This window comes from Myripristis murdjan, chromosome 1 (genome assembly GCF_902150065.1).
Source record: "Myripristis murdjan chromosome 1, fMyrMur1.1, whole genome shotgun sequence".
Lineage (NCBI taxonomy): Eukaryota > Metazoa > Chordata > Actinopteri > Holocentriformes > Holocentridae > Myripristis > Myripristis murdjan.
This window is the reverse complement of record NC_043980.1, coordinates 13,873,917-13,893,395: the sequence shown is the minus strand read 5'-3', so window position 1 is coordinate 13,893,395 and position 19,479 is coordinate 13,873,917. Positions and strand designations below refer to the sequence as shown.

The window sequence follows — 19,479 nt, the reverse complement described above, 5'->3', positions numbered from 1 at the left end:
TAATTTTATCCACAATAGGCTTAGGACTGACCTCCATTTAATGTGGATAAAACGATGTGCAGTGCAGTAATAAATGTATGATGAAAAAAAAAAATCTATTGGTCATAATTGTGGCCATTTTCACTGTCTGTTCAACAGTTGAGCTGTATCTTGACCTTGGCAGAGAGTGAGCGAGTATACAGACTATCATTTGCCCTGAATGATTTTCATTGGAGTGGCTTTAGAAATTTTACTGAATATTGGGGATGAACTGAAAAGAACAGGCACACTATTCCAAAACCCTAATTAATAAAACTGCTACTGAGTTAATGTCTGATCTGCTTACAAGTCTCAGAGTATCAGAGTTTGTTAAAAAATCTCCTCAGTCCGATGTCTTATCTTCACTGTGGACAGTAGTATCATGATATTTATGCTTCTTTTGCATGTTAAATATTGATTCCCTCCTCCCAAATATTGAGTCTAAAAGCTAAATATTGTATGTTACCACAACCAATTACTGTAGGCTATATGAATTTTTAAGTACATGACAGTTTGCCTCTTCAGTTATAATAACAATCATATCTATACTATCTATAACTGGTCATCTCTTAAAGAATTAATGCTGTTGGGAACATACTGTATGTTCAGTGTAATGATTCTGCTGTTTGAGTGTTAACTGTAGTGAATCTATGTGACACTGTTGACAAGTGAATGTGAGAGTCAACTCTGGAGTCAGGAGATGAGCAGACAGCCAAGGACAGAGACAAGGGCTTTGGAGGCAGCAGAGCAGACGATTTTCAGTGCGACAATAGAAAAGATAAAGCTTGAAGGGACAATAGACGCTGTGCTCTTGAAAATAGCTGCATAAACCACAATTTCTCTATATTAATGTGAACATGCAGGCAGATCTGTCACAGAAAGTGAAAACACTGAGTTGGACTCATTTCATCATAACTAAAATTACTGTCGGAGCTCATGACAGTCAGCGTGTGACAGTTGGGCAGGAGGTTTAAGGTTCATGTTTTGAAGCTGTAAAATTCAAAAGTTTGAACTACTTGCACATGGTGCGTTTGTACAAGTTACATCAAGAAATGGCTGAAAAAAGTTGGGATTTGCAAGTCCTGTGTGCAATATGATGTGCATTTATCAATACACAGAATATAAGGATAACATCCCTGGTGTCATAATCTAAGGTGATGTACTACCTCAGACTGTACTGTTTTGAAGCTACAGGACCGTAAGATAGGCTGCAGCATTTACCAGCTACCTAGCCAGTATCACAGTGAGGGAGAGTAGGCACCTTCCTTCAGAGGCACTGTTTCACCAAAGCCTAGCGTTTGGCAGAGAGCGACGACAGTGCATGTGTCAAATAGGAATGATTGCACTGTGCCTAATGATTACCGTAATGGCACCATAAAATTATATAGACTCTCAGAACCGAATAATCTCGGCATGTGAACAAGCAAAACATGTTCAAATAACGGGCTATGTACGCAACCTTTAGCCAGACAAAAGAGGCAAGATCTGCTAAAAACTGCTCAGCCACACCTGTGCATAAAATCGTCAAGCACAATGTAGAGGATGCATATGTAAACATAAGACCAACCCTGCAGATGTGTTGGATGGTATTTTGCTGTGTGTTCTTTTTCAGTGCTATTCCCAGCATGCTGCCACCAAATAATAAGCATTTTTGTTAAAAAAAAATTGTCTAAAGACACTGCTCAGGCAACCATGTTCTCTTCGTTGTTATGCTATTGTCCGACAATAGTACACAGCTGTGCACGTTCAGCACTCAAACTCAAGCGGTGATGCAACGTCACAGTGGCTTCCATGTTAAGTATTACAATGATTTGATGCCATACTTAAATAATGACAAATTGACTGGAAGTGCTGATATTAAAATATCATGTCAAAGTAATCACTCATACATTTAAATTATCTCTTCTTCTATTGAGGATCCCCTGGAAGACCCTCAAGGGCCCTTGTGATCCAAGACTCCACTCTGGAAACTATTACTCTAATGTACAAGAATATTAAATGGCTAATGCTAATACAAGGCTCTCTCACTATTTCCTCATTATTGTCCTAACCGCATCCGTGTGTCCGAGCAGTGTGAGGCCACAGCTGATGCATCAAGTCAAAAGTTAAACAAACCGTGCATTTGATTTTTTTGTCTTTGAAAATGGCAAAATGGGTGAGTAGTAGACACCGGGTGTCTGTTGATGTGTTGGGAAGAAACGATGTGTTGCTACATTCATGACCTGCCTAGACACCCTCATTGGTTATAGTAGGAGTGGCCCATTTTTTCCGTTGATGCTTGCTCAGTATGCTTCAAGTTAGGACATGGTGTTAGACCCCCTTTACGCAGGTTCTAAGTCTTACTATAATAACAAATAAACTAGAAACATCTGAACCACCTGCAGATCCAGTGAAATCTGAAGGAAGAGATTTGGCTCTTACGGAACATGGTCATGTACTGCCTGGCGTTGAGGTTCCAGTAGCCCCAGTTGGTCCGGTAGCCGTGCAGCGTTGCATACTCCTCATGATTGTACGCTGGCTCTGTCCCGAATGTGTCAATCACCCTGATATGACATCTGTAAGTACAGGCAACATATTAGAAAGCAATGCTTCCATTTGATCCCATTCAAAGAATACATTTGCATACATTTGAATACCATATTGTGTATGTTTTGTGTTGACGTATATGGAAACTGCACATAGAATAATAACGGATCTTCATTATATGGAAGCAATGTTGGCCAGTATTACAAATATGGTACAGAAGTATGTACATTTGATAAAGATTGTTTAATCTTTTGTACCAAAATGTGAGAAAATTTCTTCACATTGCCCATCCCATGACACAAGTTTAATTACATTTCTTTTACAGTATAGCTTAGTATAAGCTACATTGTAATTTCACTGTCTTCCTGTGAGATTAGTCTTGAAAAACAATGGTTACTCCACTCCTCAGCAATTAAAAAAAAATACATTTTAGTTTGAGCTGTCACAAACAGCAATTTGTAGGCTATAGCTGCCCTTTGCCAAGTTGAGTCTCTGAATTACTACAACAGCAAGTGCACACCTGAAGGTATACTCTGTAGCAATTAAGAGACTATGATTTTTTCACCACCTTTTTTTTGTTATGAGTCATTCTGTGTTTCCAGGTTTGACAATAAGCTCCACCACAGAGAGCAAATAAGAGCACAACACCATTCAATACCAGTGCACACCCAGAGGGTTGTGAACACTGAAGGAACACAAGCTAACAATGGAATTGGAGCCAGAAAATAACAGCAGCCAGCACTTTTGTTTCACAAGCTGTCAAGTGTGGTGTGGGAGGTATGATGTGAAAATGACAGGAATGAAAAAAGGTTTGCACTTCAAAGTTTAGAGGCTGGAGTGGCGATAGGGCTCTGATAGGGTGATCCTGATGAAAGCTTACCACATCAGTCAAGCAAAACCACAGGAGCACAAGACGCACGCACACACACACACACACACACACACACACACACACGCACACGCACACACACACAGCCCCACCCCCACCCTCTGTGCTGGTGCTGTATGTTCAGTCTGGCCACTCTGTCAGCTCAGGAGGATTAACAAGAGCTAAAGGCTTCCGAGTCCACTCTCTCAGCCCTGAGACTCTTTTCTGGCAGATAACTCTGTGTGTGTGTGTGTGTGTGTGTGTGTGTGTGTGTGTGTGTGTGTGTGTGTGTGTGTGACAGAGCGAGAGAGAATGAGAGTGAGCGGGGGAGAGAGAAAGAAAGAGAGAGAGAGAGAGAGAGAGAGAGAGAGAGAGAGAGAGAGAGAGAGAGAGAGAGAGAGAGAGAGAGAGAGAGAGAGAGAGAGAGGGGAAGAGCACAATAATCATCTGAGTGTCTGAAGAGCACAAGACTCACCATTGACCACATACTTCATTACCTACTGTGTTCAAAACACATTTCTTAAGGCCACTTCACTGCTTCTAGGTCCATCTCTGGCCTTGTGGCTTTATTCTGTATATTTGTCACATATATATGTTTTTCCTTTTATAAAAAAAAAAAACACCCTTGGCTCCACTTACACAGTTAACTGTTATCAATCTGCGAAGTTCAGTGCATTCCAGGAGTTATCTAGTGACAAAATGTTTACTGTAATTTACTGTTTTGCTGTACCATTTTCCCTCAACCAGCCTCTATTTCTACATAAGTTAGCAATTTCCTGCATGCTTTCAGAATGTGTTTCTATAACCCCAGAGATTGGGTGTGACATTGTTGCTGTCAGTCATAGGTTGGTATAAAAGCATTTAAACAGCATGTGATCATTCAACTGTAGCTTATAGGTGGGGAGAACTACTAAAGGGAGTAAATCTAGTATCATCAACTATGCCCTTGATTCAAAACACCAAGTCCTGTGGCTGCCCTGCATTCTGGTCTATTACTTTCATGTGTATCTTTCCCCCGTCAATGATGGATTTCTCCCCATTGAACATCAGAGCAACATGGCGAGTCTAGAAAGAAGCCTTTGCTCTTTGATTCTGAGGGACTGACACCAAAACCAGACATTTACTGCTGATGTTTTAGATCGCTGAAAGATTTCCGGCTATCAAACTCTCTCTTTGCTGTGGTGGAAATATTACAACATCAAATTGTCCAATAGCTTTTTTTTTTTTTTTTAAAAGTGTTGAAGTGTTTAAGGGTAGATTTTTCCTTTTATGCTCTCGCTCACTGTGGTAATGCCAGCCCTGTACATCAGCTGCTGACTCCAATGTGTCAGCATGGTGAATAGAGTGCATCTTTTGGTCATAGTGCAAACAGAACAAAATCAAAATCACTGGCTGTCTGACTGACTCTCTAACCCTCTGACATTCAGAATCAGACACCTCAGAACAGCATTTAGCTTTGTGTGGAGGCATCTGCCGAACACAGTCCCTGGGCGTTTGTTTACTATGTTTTCAAGAGCTTTTATGATCAAAACGAGAATAAATATTCCCCTGAAGGCACAGAAGTCCTATTCGAGACAAGGTGACACCCAAATCTTGTTTGACACGTCTCAGATATTTACGTCAAAGACAGCAGCATGCAAGAGGGAAACAAATAAATTGACAGTGATATATCTTGCAAGGAAGCTTCTAAAAACCAGCTTATCTACAAGGGATGGTCTAAAAATGTATGCTTATCTGTGTAGCCACAATGTGGGACATGGAGGATGAGATTCTGGGGGAAACTGTGTGTGTTTGTGTGTGGGTGTGTATGTGTCAAGGGTCAAGGAAAACTGCCAATGAATACGTAATGACAAATGCTACTTTCACTTGTCCTTAATACCCCACTCTTTTTCCCTCATTCGCCCCCTCCACCCAATGCTATCATGTATCACCAGCTCTGAAACGGTAGAAATTTTTCTGCCTACAGATAAGAGGTCCCGTAGGGGGGAAGGAAAGAAAGAGTGGAAGAAGAAGGGATAAATGCAGGAGTAGCTGAGCTGAATATCTAGCAGGAGATCAGACTATGGGGCTAATCTGGGTTAAACGGCTGCTCGGCAGGGCTCAACAGTCCTCAGGGGGATATGGCAGGGCGGTGCAATTGTCACCCACAGTCTTCTACATTAACTATGTAGAATTAAGAGAACCTGGAATTCACCGGAAAATAGCAGACATTTACATTTCTGCTCTTGTTGCAGTGTGCTATATTATATTTTACCTGGCCCAAGAGGCAATTGAGTAAGTGCAACTATTCATCCATCAGCAACATGATAATCTGTAGCAGAATTAATCCCACTTTGATGTGCATCGAGTGTCTGTTTCCATGCACATTTTGGATGCACAAAATGTGACCTGCAGTCTCTCAAACTTGCTGATTTAATGGTACAACTGAGCTCCTGAAACCCTACAGTGATTTTCAAAGTCTTGCAGCCAAAGAAAAACACTGCAATCAGTATAAGAGTAGGTCTCAACCGGTTCGCCAGGATATGCTGGTGTGTCACAGATAAACAGTGTCAAACAAGAAGACTTTCTGACCTGATGACGATCTGATTGTTAGCAATATCAGCTTCCAGTTAGCACAATGAGGATCTTCCATGTTGAAGTCATTAGCTGCTCTTTGTGTTCGCTGACATTCTTGTATGATCAGTGAATGAATAATTTGGTGTGCATTAAACAGCGAGTAATTAATAATTTGGTATTCTGACAACCATGGCTTACAGCACTACCTCCCAATTGACAGAGCATGCAAAACACACATGCAGCATTGTCACTGATCTGTGAATATAATCAGAGGTAATGGCTTGTCTTGTTCCCCAGGACGTGGTAAGAATAGTGTCACACAGCTCAAGCGTGACCATAAAACTTATCTTGTCTAGACACACAGGTGATGCAGCCTTTGTAAATAAATAAGCAAACAGTGTACTTGTGCTACTTTTTAACCTTTAGTTAACTATAGCTTGCACTTCTATGACTCTATAAAATCCTCTGTTAAAGTGCAAGGATGTGTATAGTGGTCACCATCAAAGACTTATTGCCTTATCCATCCGTCAATTATCTTCCATTAGTACTGCAGCAGATGCTGCGGCATGCCCATTACATTTTATCTCAGATTTTGTAATTAATATTTTTTGTTATCATTTGTAAACAATGTAAGTCCAATTTTTATGACTCTGATACAGTATATTCACTTCAGATGAAGGATTACATCCTCTATAAATAGAATTAAAATGAAAATTTTCTGACATCTCAGGGATTGAGATATATAGCACCACTATTTGTATTTGATTTTTTTTTTTTTTTTTTTTATCATTGGAGTTTAACCACAAAGAAATGTAAAATGACTGAAATTCCTGCTTATTAAACTATATAGCTTTAGGACACCCACTCTAACAACTCTGCATTCTGCAAATCAAAAGGAATCTAGCTGTGAAAAATACACGGTGGACTTCTGTGTCTTTCGGTGACCAACATACGTGTGAACTCCAGTCAGTGGACTTTCCCAGCATGCTTTTTTGGAATGGATATTTATTTAGCCCAGTTCATTGTTGTTTGGCTCATGCTGCCTATTTAGTTATATATTTTGTTTGTATGTGTTTGGCTTACCATGTGGTCTTTGCGTTGTGTTATTAAGTTTAATGATGGGTTTACAATTTTTTTTTTTTTTTTTTTTTGCACTGTGACTGTTGTTTATTCTTTTGGTGTACCTCCATCCTCTAGACACTTTGTTGTATTATTTCAGCATTTGTGCTACTTCAAAATGAAAGCCTGGATACAAAAAGCAGTCAGAGCAGTGTTATGCATCACAAGAAACCACAGATTGTGAACTTGTTGTTGCTTATCTAAAGCTGAACTTTCAGAAAAAGTGTTCAGAAGTGCAAATTATTAATAAGAAAGCCATTATTCATTGCGGATATGGATTCGGTTACATCCCTAATCTATCTATCTATCTATCTATCTATCTATCTATCCATCTATCCATCTATCCATCTATCCATCTATCCATCCATCCATCCATCCATCCATCCATCCATCCATCCATCCATCCATCCATCCATCCATCCATCCATCCATCTATCTATCTATCTATCCATCTATCCATCCATCCATCCATGTCTATCTATCTATATCTATCTTGTGTTACAAATCATCTGACAGCTGAAACACTTGTGTCTCTTAGATTTTGTGAAACAAGTGACTACTTTGACTACTCACAACACATCTGTGAGCTACTGCCCCTCCTTATTTGCTGTTGCAATGCCTGACAAACTTTGAAGATGGATGTTACCACAGATGCTACGACTGTATCTGCCCGTCATGTGCTCTTGTCAAGCATCAAACCACTGCAATGAAGCTGTTCTCCAATACTCTCAGCAAGATGTCAGACCTGTTTCTGACGCTCTGTCAGACACTGTCAGAGCAACAATGTCAGGGGAAGTTAGCCTTGACAAAGCTCCCCTATTTCCCTACACTTTCAGTTTTCCTGGATAGAGCAAATTTTGACGATTACGGCTTCCACCTGCAACGTGGAATGTTTCAAGAAACAAACAGTCGGCCAAATATGGAGCTCTCGGAGACATTGTTCAGTCGCACTCTTGAGCAAACATTAACAAATCACTGGGACCATTAACAAGTAGTGCTTTCCTATCCCAGTTCAGATTTACAGCTTGAGGAACGAGTGAGAAAAGGGTGGGTGGGTCTTATTAGCTCACCCCCCTTTTCCACAATAATAGGGGATAGTCTTCCAGGCTTTCTGCTTTCTGTGTGAAGTACTTCATTTTTACATGAAACGACAAATGAAACTTGTAGGACAGCTACACCTGTAACTGTGTTTAATGTTAAGTTAAATTACAGCACAATGATTATTCACTTATATACATTAATGCCATTTATTCAACTAGCATTTTCATTAAACTTCCTGTTCTTTTTCTTTCTTTTAACCTAAACTGTACTTACAGACCGGTATTGACTACACACACAATCTACAGGTTCTCTGGTTAGCCCTGTATCTTAGTGAGGTGATGTTTCTTTGTGTAGGCATTCCTCTGAAGATCTTTCCCATTCCACCTTGATCAGAGCAGTAAATTCAGCATGCAGAGGTAATCAATATGTGAGTCCAATTATCAGATGGGTGGGTTTGATTTAGGGCTCCTATCGGCTTTCAGCATCTTTACCAGCAGTACACAGCCACTGATACACACCCGCATGCACACACACACACACACACACGCACATGCACACACACACACACACACACATGCATACCCATACACTGGACAGGACACCGCAGTGTTGTCCAGGCATAATAAATGAATGTGGATGTCAGTGGGAACATAAAACAAAAGTAATTAAAGCAAGCTGAAGGGTCCCAGAGCTCAGAGCACTTGATTAATGATGCCTTTCAGCTCGCTGGGCTCAAATAGCCTGGTGTGTCCAGATGGAGGAAGCTAGAGAGAGAAAGGGAGGGAGAGAGAGAGAGAGAGGTGAACGGGTATGTCATTGACCTGCCCTGAACCCCTTGGGGGCTGTGGAGTTGTTGGGCAAAGATAAATGGATAAAGTGGTTAGGTGTGAATGTCTGGTTGTTGGGAGGGAAATGATTGAGGGGGAAAACATAAAAAGAAAAGTACTTTGCTTGCCATACGGTAGATCAATACAAATCAATGGTGTATGTTATGTATCATATACTGGGTTGTAAATTTTAGTGAATCCCTGTTAGCCTGTAGTGTGTTAACAGATGAGCACCTGAGCTCTCAGGCTCCCATAAAGAACTGAATATCCTGCTCTTGTTCATGTACTTGAACCAGTCAAGTGTGCCCTCTTGAGAAAGCGAGGATATAGATTACTAATTTCTTCTGCATTGCTGAAAAATTCAAAGAACACTTTTGCCTCTGCCAATCGAAAAGCAGTCTTTTACCAACACTGAGAGTCACATCCTGTTAGGGAAACCAGAACTCAAGACTCCGCAATAATGATTGAACTGAGGATTGCTGACCTCAGCAGGCAATTAGAAGTAGACTGATGGTTGACTGGCATCCTGTCTGAGGGAAATGGAGGATTATATGTGTGTGTGTGCGTGTGCGCGTATGTCTGTGTGCAGCATATATGTGTGTGTGACAGTAAGTGAGGGAGAGCAGGCCAAACAGGGTGTGTGTGTGTGTGTGAGTGTGTGTGTGTGTGTGCTGGGAAAATTGCTCCCCAGCCCAACCATAAAGCATTTCTTTCACTCATAATTGGATTTTAAAAATACATGGAGCAGCCTTTTATATATGGTGTCAGGTCTCTCCCTCATTCCCCTCTCTTCTTTTTTGGTGCTATCTCTCACACACCTTTCTCTTTCATTGCTTTATCTCTTATTTCCTTTCTCCTCTCTCTTTCTAACTTTCAAGAGGCCCCTCACCCACATATTCTGCGCTCTATTTTTCTTCTTTCATTGCAGGTTTTCTCTACACTGGGAGAAAGAATTGGAAAGTAAAATGTCAATTGCTGTCATTGAATACCAAGGGGTAGACAAGGATGCCAATCTAGTGGGACTGGAAAGAATGACAATGGAACGTGGGTGGGTGGGGGGCTGTGCAGGTGGAACTTTTCTGGAGGTATTGGGGTACTTTATTATTTTTTATTGTTTTGGTTATTACTTTACTTAACTTTGTCGTGCTGTCTTAGTCTCATGACTGTCATGGCCTAGTTTCCTAGTTGTTACATCTTTGTAGCGATGCCAAAAGCCATTAGCAAGCTGTAAGCACACTTTTATAATTGTACTCTCAGAAGCAGAAAAAAAAAAAAAAAAAACAGTTTCTCTTTAACCAAGCCATCTTTCTTGTCTCTTATGAGACAGCTGTCTTTTCTTTGTCTCTCTTTCTGTCTCTCTCGCTTTGTTTTGTTTTTTCGGCGTTTAACCACTTTTCTATTGACACTGAGACTCTGAATGCAAGCACCAGCAATAACAAGCTGCTGACATGGAGCTTGATTGGGGTTTGGCGCACTGGTGAACTGCTTGTTTGTGTGTGTGCCTGTGTGTTGACCTGTCAATACCACATATGCTCCCAATCTTGCACAACATGTGATGGTTAGCTTCTTGCTGTGCAGACTAATGGTGCATGACAGGTGGTACAGTGTGAATCTGTGCATGTCAGCGCACATGTGTTTGTATGTATGACAGTAGTGTGAATTTAACAAGCTGAATGAATTACATTCAGACATCTGGTCAGAGACATGCACACCTTATTACCAGCCATAATGAATCAATAAACACAGACTATACACTCACCTGGCTCCCTGGAACACAAAAACACACATTGTTTACATGCATGTGAACCCAAACACAAACATAATTTAGTGAAAATATGTACAGCTAAAGCAGCACAGCACCTAGGGTGCAGCAATGCAGCCACTTACACACACATTTTTACACACACACATGCGCGCACACACACTGGACAGACACTAACTTGTGTTTCTTGAGTGACAGCCCCATGTGCTGCTTCATCTGCTGCAGGCCATGGTAGTCAGTGTAGATGAGGTCAAAGGGCAGCGGGCCAGTCAGCGGGCAGCTGCCTCTTCCTGGCGGCACGCCGAGGAACCTGTGACACACAGAAAAAACACACAGTTTGTACAAGCTCGCTACGCGGAAAAACAGCACAGACAAACAGGGATGGGAGATGGATTCACTCCCATGATGTTGTGAGTAAATGGATTTCACCTTAGCTAACCGAACTACCAGCACATCCCAACATGCATTATTAATTAAAATGTCTTTTTTAGGCATTTTTTTAAAGTGTGGTACCCCCACTTTTAGTTTCTTACTGCTTACTTCACATTACAACACAAAAGTACTTTTTATTTTTACCCTGTAAAATAACAGTATTCATATGTACTTACATATGGCAGAAATAGCTAGATTACTATCTTTCACCTCAAAAAACACCTACATTTAATCTGTGTCATCTCAAAAGAAAAATATTGCAGTGTTTCTGAGCAGACAGAACAAAAATGAGGAAAACGAAATGGGTCAGCAGCACAATATCAGCCAATTCAAACCCATTCAAACTTGTCGGTGGACTAATTGGCTCAGCTGGCCCCCAGAAGTTGGTTATCAGCACATCATTTTCTTAATGAGACAACATGTGCCGTTTAGTGGACTCTTTTATCCAAACTGCTGCAAGCTGCAACAAGCAATTTCACACACTGACGGCCCCAAATGGCAGCAAAAGGTAACTGTTTGGAATTCAAGGACTTTTATATCCAGAAGTCCTGTGAGGTGATGTCAGTAAACTGAACTCAGCATGCTCATGTTAACCAATCTATCCTGATGCTTTATACAAAAGGACAAGAAAGGAAAGAGATGTGATTTTGGTGAACCCAGCTTTTTCTGGATGGAGCACTCACTCGCTGAAGTTTAGGAGACCGTTTATATTTCACACCTAAGTTTCAACGCATCATTTCCTGTGCATAAATGTTTTTTTTTTTTTTTTTCCTGTGACCCCACAGATTTTGGGCAAACAGAGCTAATACAAAGGATTTTCAACTAACCCTCTTCTTGGTTACAGCCCCACATCGAGATGAAGGTTGATTAGACAGCTGTTTTTAACATATGAATATTACCAGGTACAGATTTAAAGGTGCATTGCGTGAAACTCACTGGACCCAGAATATGTCACTGCATAGCAGGAACTAGAAGTGAACACATATGAAGTCACATTAGAAGCTCCTGCCTGCATTGTATACTACACCACTAAAGACCACCAGCCTGTACTAAGAAAAAGCTTTGTTTGGCCCATGTAATGACAAAAAGCAGCAACATAAATTCATGTCATACAAGCCACTGCCCTGAACTGTCAGACTTGACTGGAAATACAGAGTTTACATTCCAAAACTGAGAATCTCACTCCAACAGCTGAAACAGAAGTAGTGCTTGAAACTGAAAGTTGAATTAAATAAAATGTTGGCTGATCACACAGTACCACATGGGTAATGCTGAGTTCAATCAAAGTACAAACCAGAGAGCACCGAGCAGGCCCTTGGCATAATAAAACATAATTCAAACAAACAGGATGAAAAGAGCTGAATTTGTAATGACCTGGCTGAATTGTATCTTACAACAGCAATAACATGAACGGCAACAGATGGTCAATGGAGGGAGGGAGGAAGACAGAAATATAATTTATGATGAGGATGGTTGTGAAAAAGTGTGTGCGCGAACATGTAAAGTGTTTGACTCTATATTTATGCAACCCTCCATTTGCCTGTCTGTCTATCCACACAAATCTATAACATGACATGTGATTCAAGAAAATTCTGCAAAGAAGTTGATTTGAATTGGAAAAAACTGGGAGTCTAATCCCACTGGCAGTTTTTTTTTTTTTTTTTTTTTTTTTTTTGAAAAAGAGATTAAAAAAATGATAAAAAGATGAGAAGATAATTAAATTACTTGTTAGGATGGATATGCACCCACACACACAAACATGCACACACACACACACACACACACACACACACACACACACACAGATATTCCTCAGAGTGCTGAGTACCATGTCCAGTTTCACTTCCTTGTTTGACTCATTGATTGGCTAAGGACCTCTCGGTTACCGTGCCAACAGACCTGCTTTTGGATATCTGACCTGTGAGTGGTCTGGTAGCTTTGACGTTGTTCCTCCTGTGACAGATGAGGCCAAAAGGCTAATGGAGACTGTAATGTAACTCATACCTCTGGTGTATTTCATCTCGCTAAGCTAGTTTTACATTGGAGTCTTTTTGGTTGAAGTACTTATCCACGGGGTCATTTGATAGTCTTGCAAGCCAGCACTTACAGGAGGAGCTGCACTGGTAGCCGCAAACCACTATCAGAGAGTGCAAAGTGCTGGGATAAAAGGGTCTGATGAAAACTATGAAGAAGTTTGGGCAGTATGTGAAAAGGAAATGAGGTCAAAGAAGTTCTTTGAGAGCGCTGGTGGTAGTGTGTCTGTGTGGACATGCAGCTGTGTGTGATTGTGTGTGTATATGCAGACATTTTAATTATAGTAGAAAGACATTTCTGTAGAATTACACAGCATACAATTTCCTACAAATGAAAAATAATGCTTAACCGTTCCCTCCCATGCATAAAAGAAAAGCGGCGAATCACTGTTGGCTGTATCAAAGGACTTTAGTAAGTACTGACCACCTACAGTTTGTAAAGCTTTGTAACACTTTGTGGGATACCATGATGGGTTTTCAAGTGAACACTTTGCCTGGAGTGTGGTGCCCCTCATTAGTACATTGTCCATTAGTGATATTGTGTTCCACTTCACCCTATAGATAATGGAGAGCTCTCATGAGTGAAGAGGCCTGTTCAACACCTAGCGCATGTGAGGGCTTCAGCGAATGGCAGTGAAAAGTGTGGCTTTCTCTCAAGCCTGAGTAATACTGTAGAAATCCCAAAGTTCTTATTTTTAACAATAATGAAAATATGTTCCACTGTGCTTCTATAACTGCAATCTATAATCAAAAAATCTGGGTGGCAATGGGACTGGTCATCTGGCTGGATGGACTCGCCCCCTTCTCTTATTGATTCAATATTGGTGGGATGGCAAGCTATCAACTGCATACTTAGAATAGTAAACTCTGACAAAGATTTGGATTATGTAATAAACCAGCGATTGCTTGGCTTCAAATATATTCTACTTTTACTGATACTTTTTTTGGTGGTCCACTATCAGAAGCAAAACTTACTTACACTTTGCAATTTACCATGTGGTTCAGGCCTGACCCGATGATTCTGAACGATTTAACAAAAAACAACAACTCATAACTTTTTTTATAACTTCTTCTTTTTTTTTTTTTTTGAATGATAGTGAGTTTCAAGCGAGTGGACAGTTTTGTTCCAATTACAGCAAATGAAGGAGCATGAGCTGCCACTATAAAAGTATGAATTGTTCGCAAACTCACTTCACGTAAAGCTTTAAGAGTATTCGTGCCTGTAGCAGCAACGTATTACCTACATCATGACCTCAGATGATTTAACAAGTGCAATTTTGCAGAGTGCAATTTTCTAGAAAATATTATTTTTTCTAAATGTTTTACACGCAAGCAGAGGAACATGAGACAATCATGATAAAAATCTGTTAGCCATGTAACAAACCATCAAAGCAATTCCACAAAAAGAAGGTCATATTTTCTGATTTTTGCTCAGATTGCAACTTCAGTCACAATGTCTGCAAAACACAACACAATTAGTTGTATTTGGCACATCTTTCACAACTCATTCATTCATTCATTCATTCATTCATTCATTCACTAAAATCTAATTTAGCGAATGATCTAATTTTCATGTGGAAAGCACCATTATTCAAAATGCTAAAGAAAAAATGGTAATTGGCCACACTGCCTGCTCAAAGTGCAAACATGTAAAATTGTTCAAACCAGAGCAATCCAAAGAAATATATAGTTTAATGTTAAATTTCTGCTTGTTTAATATTTGAAAATGCTGGTATATGTGTATCATATACCAGCATTTTGTGTATGTGTTTTATTTATGTATAGAGTTTTGACAAAAACAGGTGTAATTTTCATAAAATGAGTGTGTAAACATTTTAGAGAGACAGTAATGACATTTTCATGTCTAAAGCTCTCTCTCCTCTGTCGTCGTAGCCTCAGGTGATAACCATTCAGTGATTACCAAAACATTGGCACAGTTCAAAATTACAAACATGTCCCTAAAGCGACGCTATGCTAAATTAAAAAAGGGCAGATAGTGCGGTATCGCGGCAGGAACCTCCAGTGTGAAGCAGATGGTAAAAGAGATCCGAAGACCTTAGCCTGAGAGAACACGAGGAGTGTAAGTATGCATCTATCTCCTGCGTACGCATGGTTGAGTGTGTGTGTGTGCGTGTGTGTATGAGAGAGAGAGAGAGAGAGAGAGAGAGAGAGAGAGAGAGGCATATATGCAGAGATAGATGAAAGGCCAGTGGAACTATATATTAAGATGCAGATTACATAACTGTACTGTGACTACTGTCTGTCTGTCGCCCAGGGGAGTCTCTGTGATGGCCTAGATTGTAGATGCACAGATTCACAGAGCAGTGTGTGTGTGTGTGTGTGTGTGTGTGTGTGTGTGTGTGTGTGTGTGTGTAAGACTCTGAAAATGTAAACTCTTTTGTCTAGACTCTAGAGTTTATGCTTTACACATACAATAGTCATGAAAGGTGGTTACAGGTGGTTATTATTATATTAGCATATTGTCAAGGTCAGTTTGTAGTTTGGCGATTTGTGGTCGCCGCCAACAGCGAACAACAGAAAGATTTGATTGTCATTTATGTTTGTGTTTTTGTTTATGTTTTGTGGTTGCAACATTAAATTTCAAGACATCTCATCACTGGCATCATCACTATGGTCATTGTGCTTATCATTGAGAATAAAGCTGACTTGAACTTTGACCCCATTGGCCCTTCAATTGTTATGGCAGTTGTTATGCCATTCTTCTTAATGTCAATATAATTTTCATCTCATGCAACATCTGAATCAGCAGTAATGGAAGACCAGATTTTCTTTTGAGAATTTGATTAATAAAATTATCTTGTATATGTGCCTATATGACACTCAATGGGCAGATTACGAGCAGAGCAAATGACTAAACCTTGGCGATAGGCGACAATAGGCTCTGTAGTGGCTTGTATGTTTATACGTAGTATAACAGCATCCAAAATCAAAGTGGACTGATGATTGAACATTGCTAACATTATAGTGATGTCCATCAGGTGATCGTAAGACCAGCAGGGAGGATGGAAGCTACTGGGTTTAATGTTATGAATGGGTTACGATGCTGCGTTCATTTGAACTCACTAAAATAAAGCTCCAACTTGTGGGGGGAAAAAAAAAACAGTCATCCAACTTGGAACTGCAAATACAGCTATCATCTCTGAGAACCTGTTTGTCCAATTTCAATTCCAGTGACGTCATAGCGCACACAAAGGTATAGAAATAAATCGCCTTTTGTTGTTTATGGTAAGAACTGAATCAAAAGAGGAGTGTTTATTTAGCACTTCAGCAAATAATGCTGCATACACTTGTAGTGTTTCATCTGGAGGAAAATGTAGACATCTATCCTTCTTGTCAGCATTTTCTTTTCCTGAGTTGACATTGTGATCAGCGTTGGGAGCAGGACTTTTGGGTTGTCTGTTGAGCTTTCTGGAGGTGGTGTGGTTTAACAAGACATTAGTGGTAGGAGGTGGCCGCAGAAATATATTTAATAACAAACAAAAGCATCCACATTAGTCAATAACAAGCATCTCAATACGCACTGATTTGATGCCTGATTTGTAATGTGTGAGCACAATGGTGTGGATGATCCGTCCAAAACGTTTTCATTCATGGTCGTGCAACACACCTGAATAACTCTGGTCTCTGTTGTTGAATCACAAAAATATAGGTAGGCTACTTGCATTTCCATCCAACCATCCATTTTCCATACCTGCATATTTCTATTTAGGGTTGTGTGGTGCTGGAGCTGTCCCAACATGCATTTGGCAGAAGGCAGGGAGACAGGGAAACACCCCAGACAGCCTGCCAGTACTTCGCAGGACTAAGGTTTTTTTTTTTTACATACTTTTGACTATGTCTTGAATCAATTGTTGTGACTGCAGACTTAAATGAAAAATGATAGATCTATATAGTCCAAAAAAAAAAAAAAAAAGAAAAGAAAAGAAAGAATTAAGCGATTTATAGTAAGGCCAACGCTTATCTGGCTGCTGTTAATGTGTGTTTTCAGCACCACGGACAGCGACACAGCTCCGCTTAAAAACAAACAGAAAATCAGAATATAACTGCCTCCCACATATTATTTAACTTATTTCACAGTGTCTGCAGAACACAGCCATTATCTTCAGAGGAATGTCTTTACTTTACTTACTTTAATATTTGGCTACATTACTTTTATGCCTTCTCTATATTGTGATTGTTAACCTTTTTAGTAAGGCATATTTGGACTCCTTTCTCTGTTTCCCTTTTTCCCCCCTTCCTTTTATATGCACTGTTTCCTCTTGCTGCCCTTATCCTACCTGTCTCTCTCACCCACAACTTACATTGCCTCCCAAAATAGCACAATGGACACATATAAAGACCCAGTGTATCGCCTACAGCTAAATGAAACAATCACAAAAAGGCCAAAAAGCATCCTACTTTTAGAGATAAAAATTAATGCACGTTGAAAGCAGCAAGTCCTAGCTGTGCTGCCTTCCTTTGTAATTTATTTTACCTAAAAACAAATCTGATGGTTTGTTGAAGGCCAGCATTTTACTGTGGGGGTTCTATTAGTCTAGTCAAAAGCATTGTGTCCGGTGAGTCTGCTATGTCGATTGGCCATGCCGACTAGCCAGCAGCATCAGTTTCAGGTATTTAATTTCAGGGGCAGGCAGTAAAACGGTGCATTGGCAGCTAGCTGGCCCCTCCCAGCCGTAAGCCAAGGCATTAAGTACTTGTTTGTGTGTTAATGTGTTTATGTGGGCAGGGTGGCACTGTTATACATGTTGTCTAGTTATTAACACCCTTATATAGGCTGAAAAATAATCAAATAGCATAGGCGATAAAGGAGGCATTTTCTGGGAGTAAGCCGAATCAGCCCTGAAAGCAGACAAGTGTCATTTATTAGCCATATCAATCATGCACAGCCTAATTCCATTTCTCTCCATATCTATACCCTCATCAGCACTTGCTGGCACACAGCTGCCCTGACACACATATCCACTAAGTTATCCATCAAAAGCAGAAAACGCTGTATTTCATGATGAATACTGGCCCATCTACGGTTATTCATCGAGGAAAGGCAGCAATAATATAATGTGCATAATCTGTTTTCATTACGAAGTGTTGGAGCGCAGTCAGGCCTTTTGTTTGCCTGCAGATGGCTATCAGTCTCTCCTGTCTGTCTCTCTGTCATAACAGAGTGTCTTCGGGGAAGATGGAGGCAAGAGAAAAAGGGTTTGGATAATTGTAGTAATGCGAACAGCATCGGTGTAAACTCCCTAATGTCGACAATCATTCAGGAAGAGATGGGCAGCGAAGGTGATAAAAACAAAGCTTGAGGGAGGCAGCGAAGGAAAGATGGGAGAAAAGAGACCGAAGGAAAAAAAAGGAAAAGTGAAAGACAACAGAGTCTAGTAACAGCTGACAAAACAACAGTGGGGCAGAATACAGACAGCCTCCCTGCTTCTTCATTTTCCATCTGCAGCTCGTTCCTCTGATTGTTTTTTTTTTTTTTTTTTTTTTTTTTTTTTGTCTCTCAACCTTGTGTTTTGGGCAGCCATTCAGCTGTAAAATATTGGGCAAGAGAGAAAATGAGGAGCATTTCGATTTGTTTATTCTTGACATAGTGACACACAGTAGATAAAACTGCATTACCTGACTCCCAGAGTCACTCTGTTTCCACAAAACCCACTTCAGAGTATCCTTTCGTAGTGGCTGGCAGGACCACACATTTCACACTTTTTATGGCTCAAAATTAAGCGGGATTTAACTAAACTGAAATCTCTTATCATTGTGCCTGTTCTAAAATAGCAGATACAGTTACTATGTGCAGTATGTATCTCAATATATTAGTATCTTCATGGACATTCAGACACAGCAGCAGGAATGCACACATATAGACAGACCCTCCCACCCCACCCCAAACCACCACCACTACCCCAAAACCCCCACTCCCTGACACACACACACACACACACACACATGCACACGCGCACACACGCACACACGCACACACGCACCCATGCACACACGCGCACACACAGTCATTTAGGATGGCAGCTGTCCCAGAAACACTTCCAGTGCCATACAGGACCACACAGGAGCCCAATTACCCAGGGTTCTCTTGTCTCCAGGCTGGCATCAAGTCAACAAGGCCTCAGAATGCACACACGCACGAATGCACGCGCGTGTGCACACACACACACACACACACACACACACACACACAGCGAGAGAGAGCAAGAGAAAGTGAGAGAGAGAGAGAGAGAGAGAGAGAAAGAATGACTGACCATACAGAATGAGAACACAATGGAG

General features: G+C 40.5%; 1 protein-coding gene across 4 annotated transcripts in view; it reads right to left on the bottom strand.

Annotated features, from left to right (window-relative positions):
• Positions 1-19,479, bottom strand: part of LOC115367672 (alpha-1,6-mannosylglycoprotein 6-beta-N-acetylglucosaminyltransferase B-like) — a 145,033-nt gene that overhangs the window by 19,025 nt on the left and 106,529 nt on the right. For all 4 annotated transcript variants that reach the window (XM_030063547.1, XM_030063529.1, XM_030063538.1 and 1 more), the window contains 2 exons: positions 10,896-11,027; positions 2,440-2,573 (listed from right to left, as the gene is read on the bottom strand). In XM_030063547.1, coding sequence (XP_029919407.1) covers positions 2,440-2,573; positions 10,896-11,027 — 266 coding nt within the window. The remainder of the gene's footprint in view (positions 1-2,439; positions 2,574-10,895; positions 11,028-19,479) is intronic.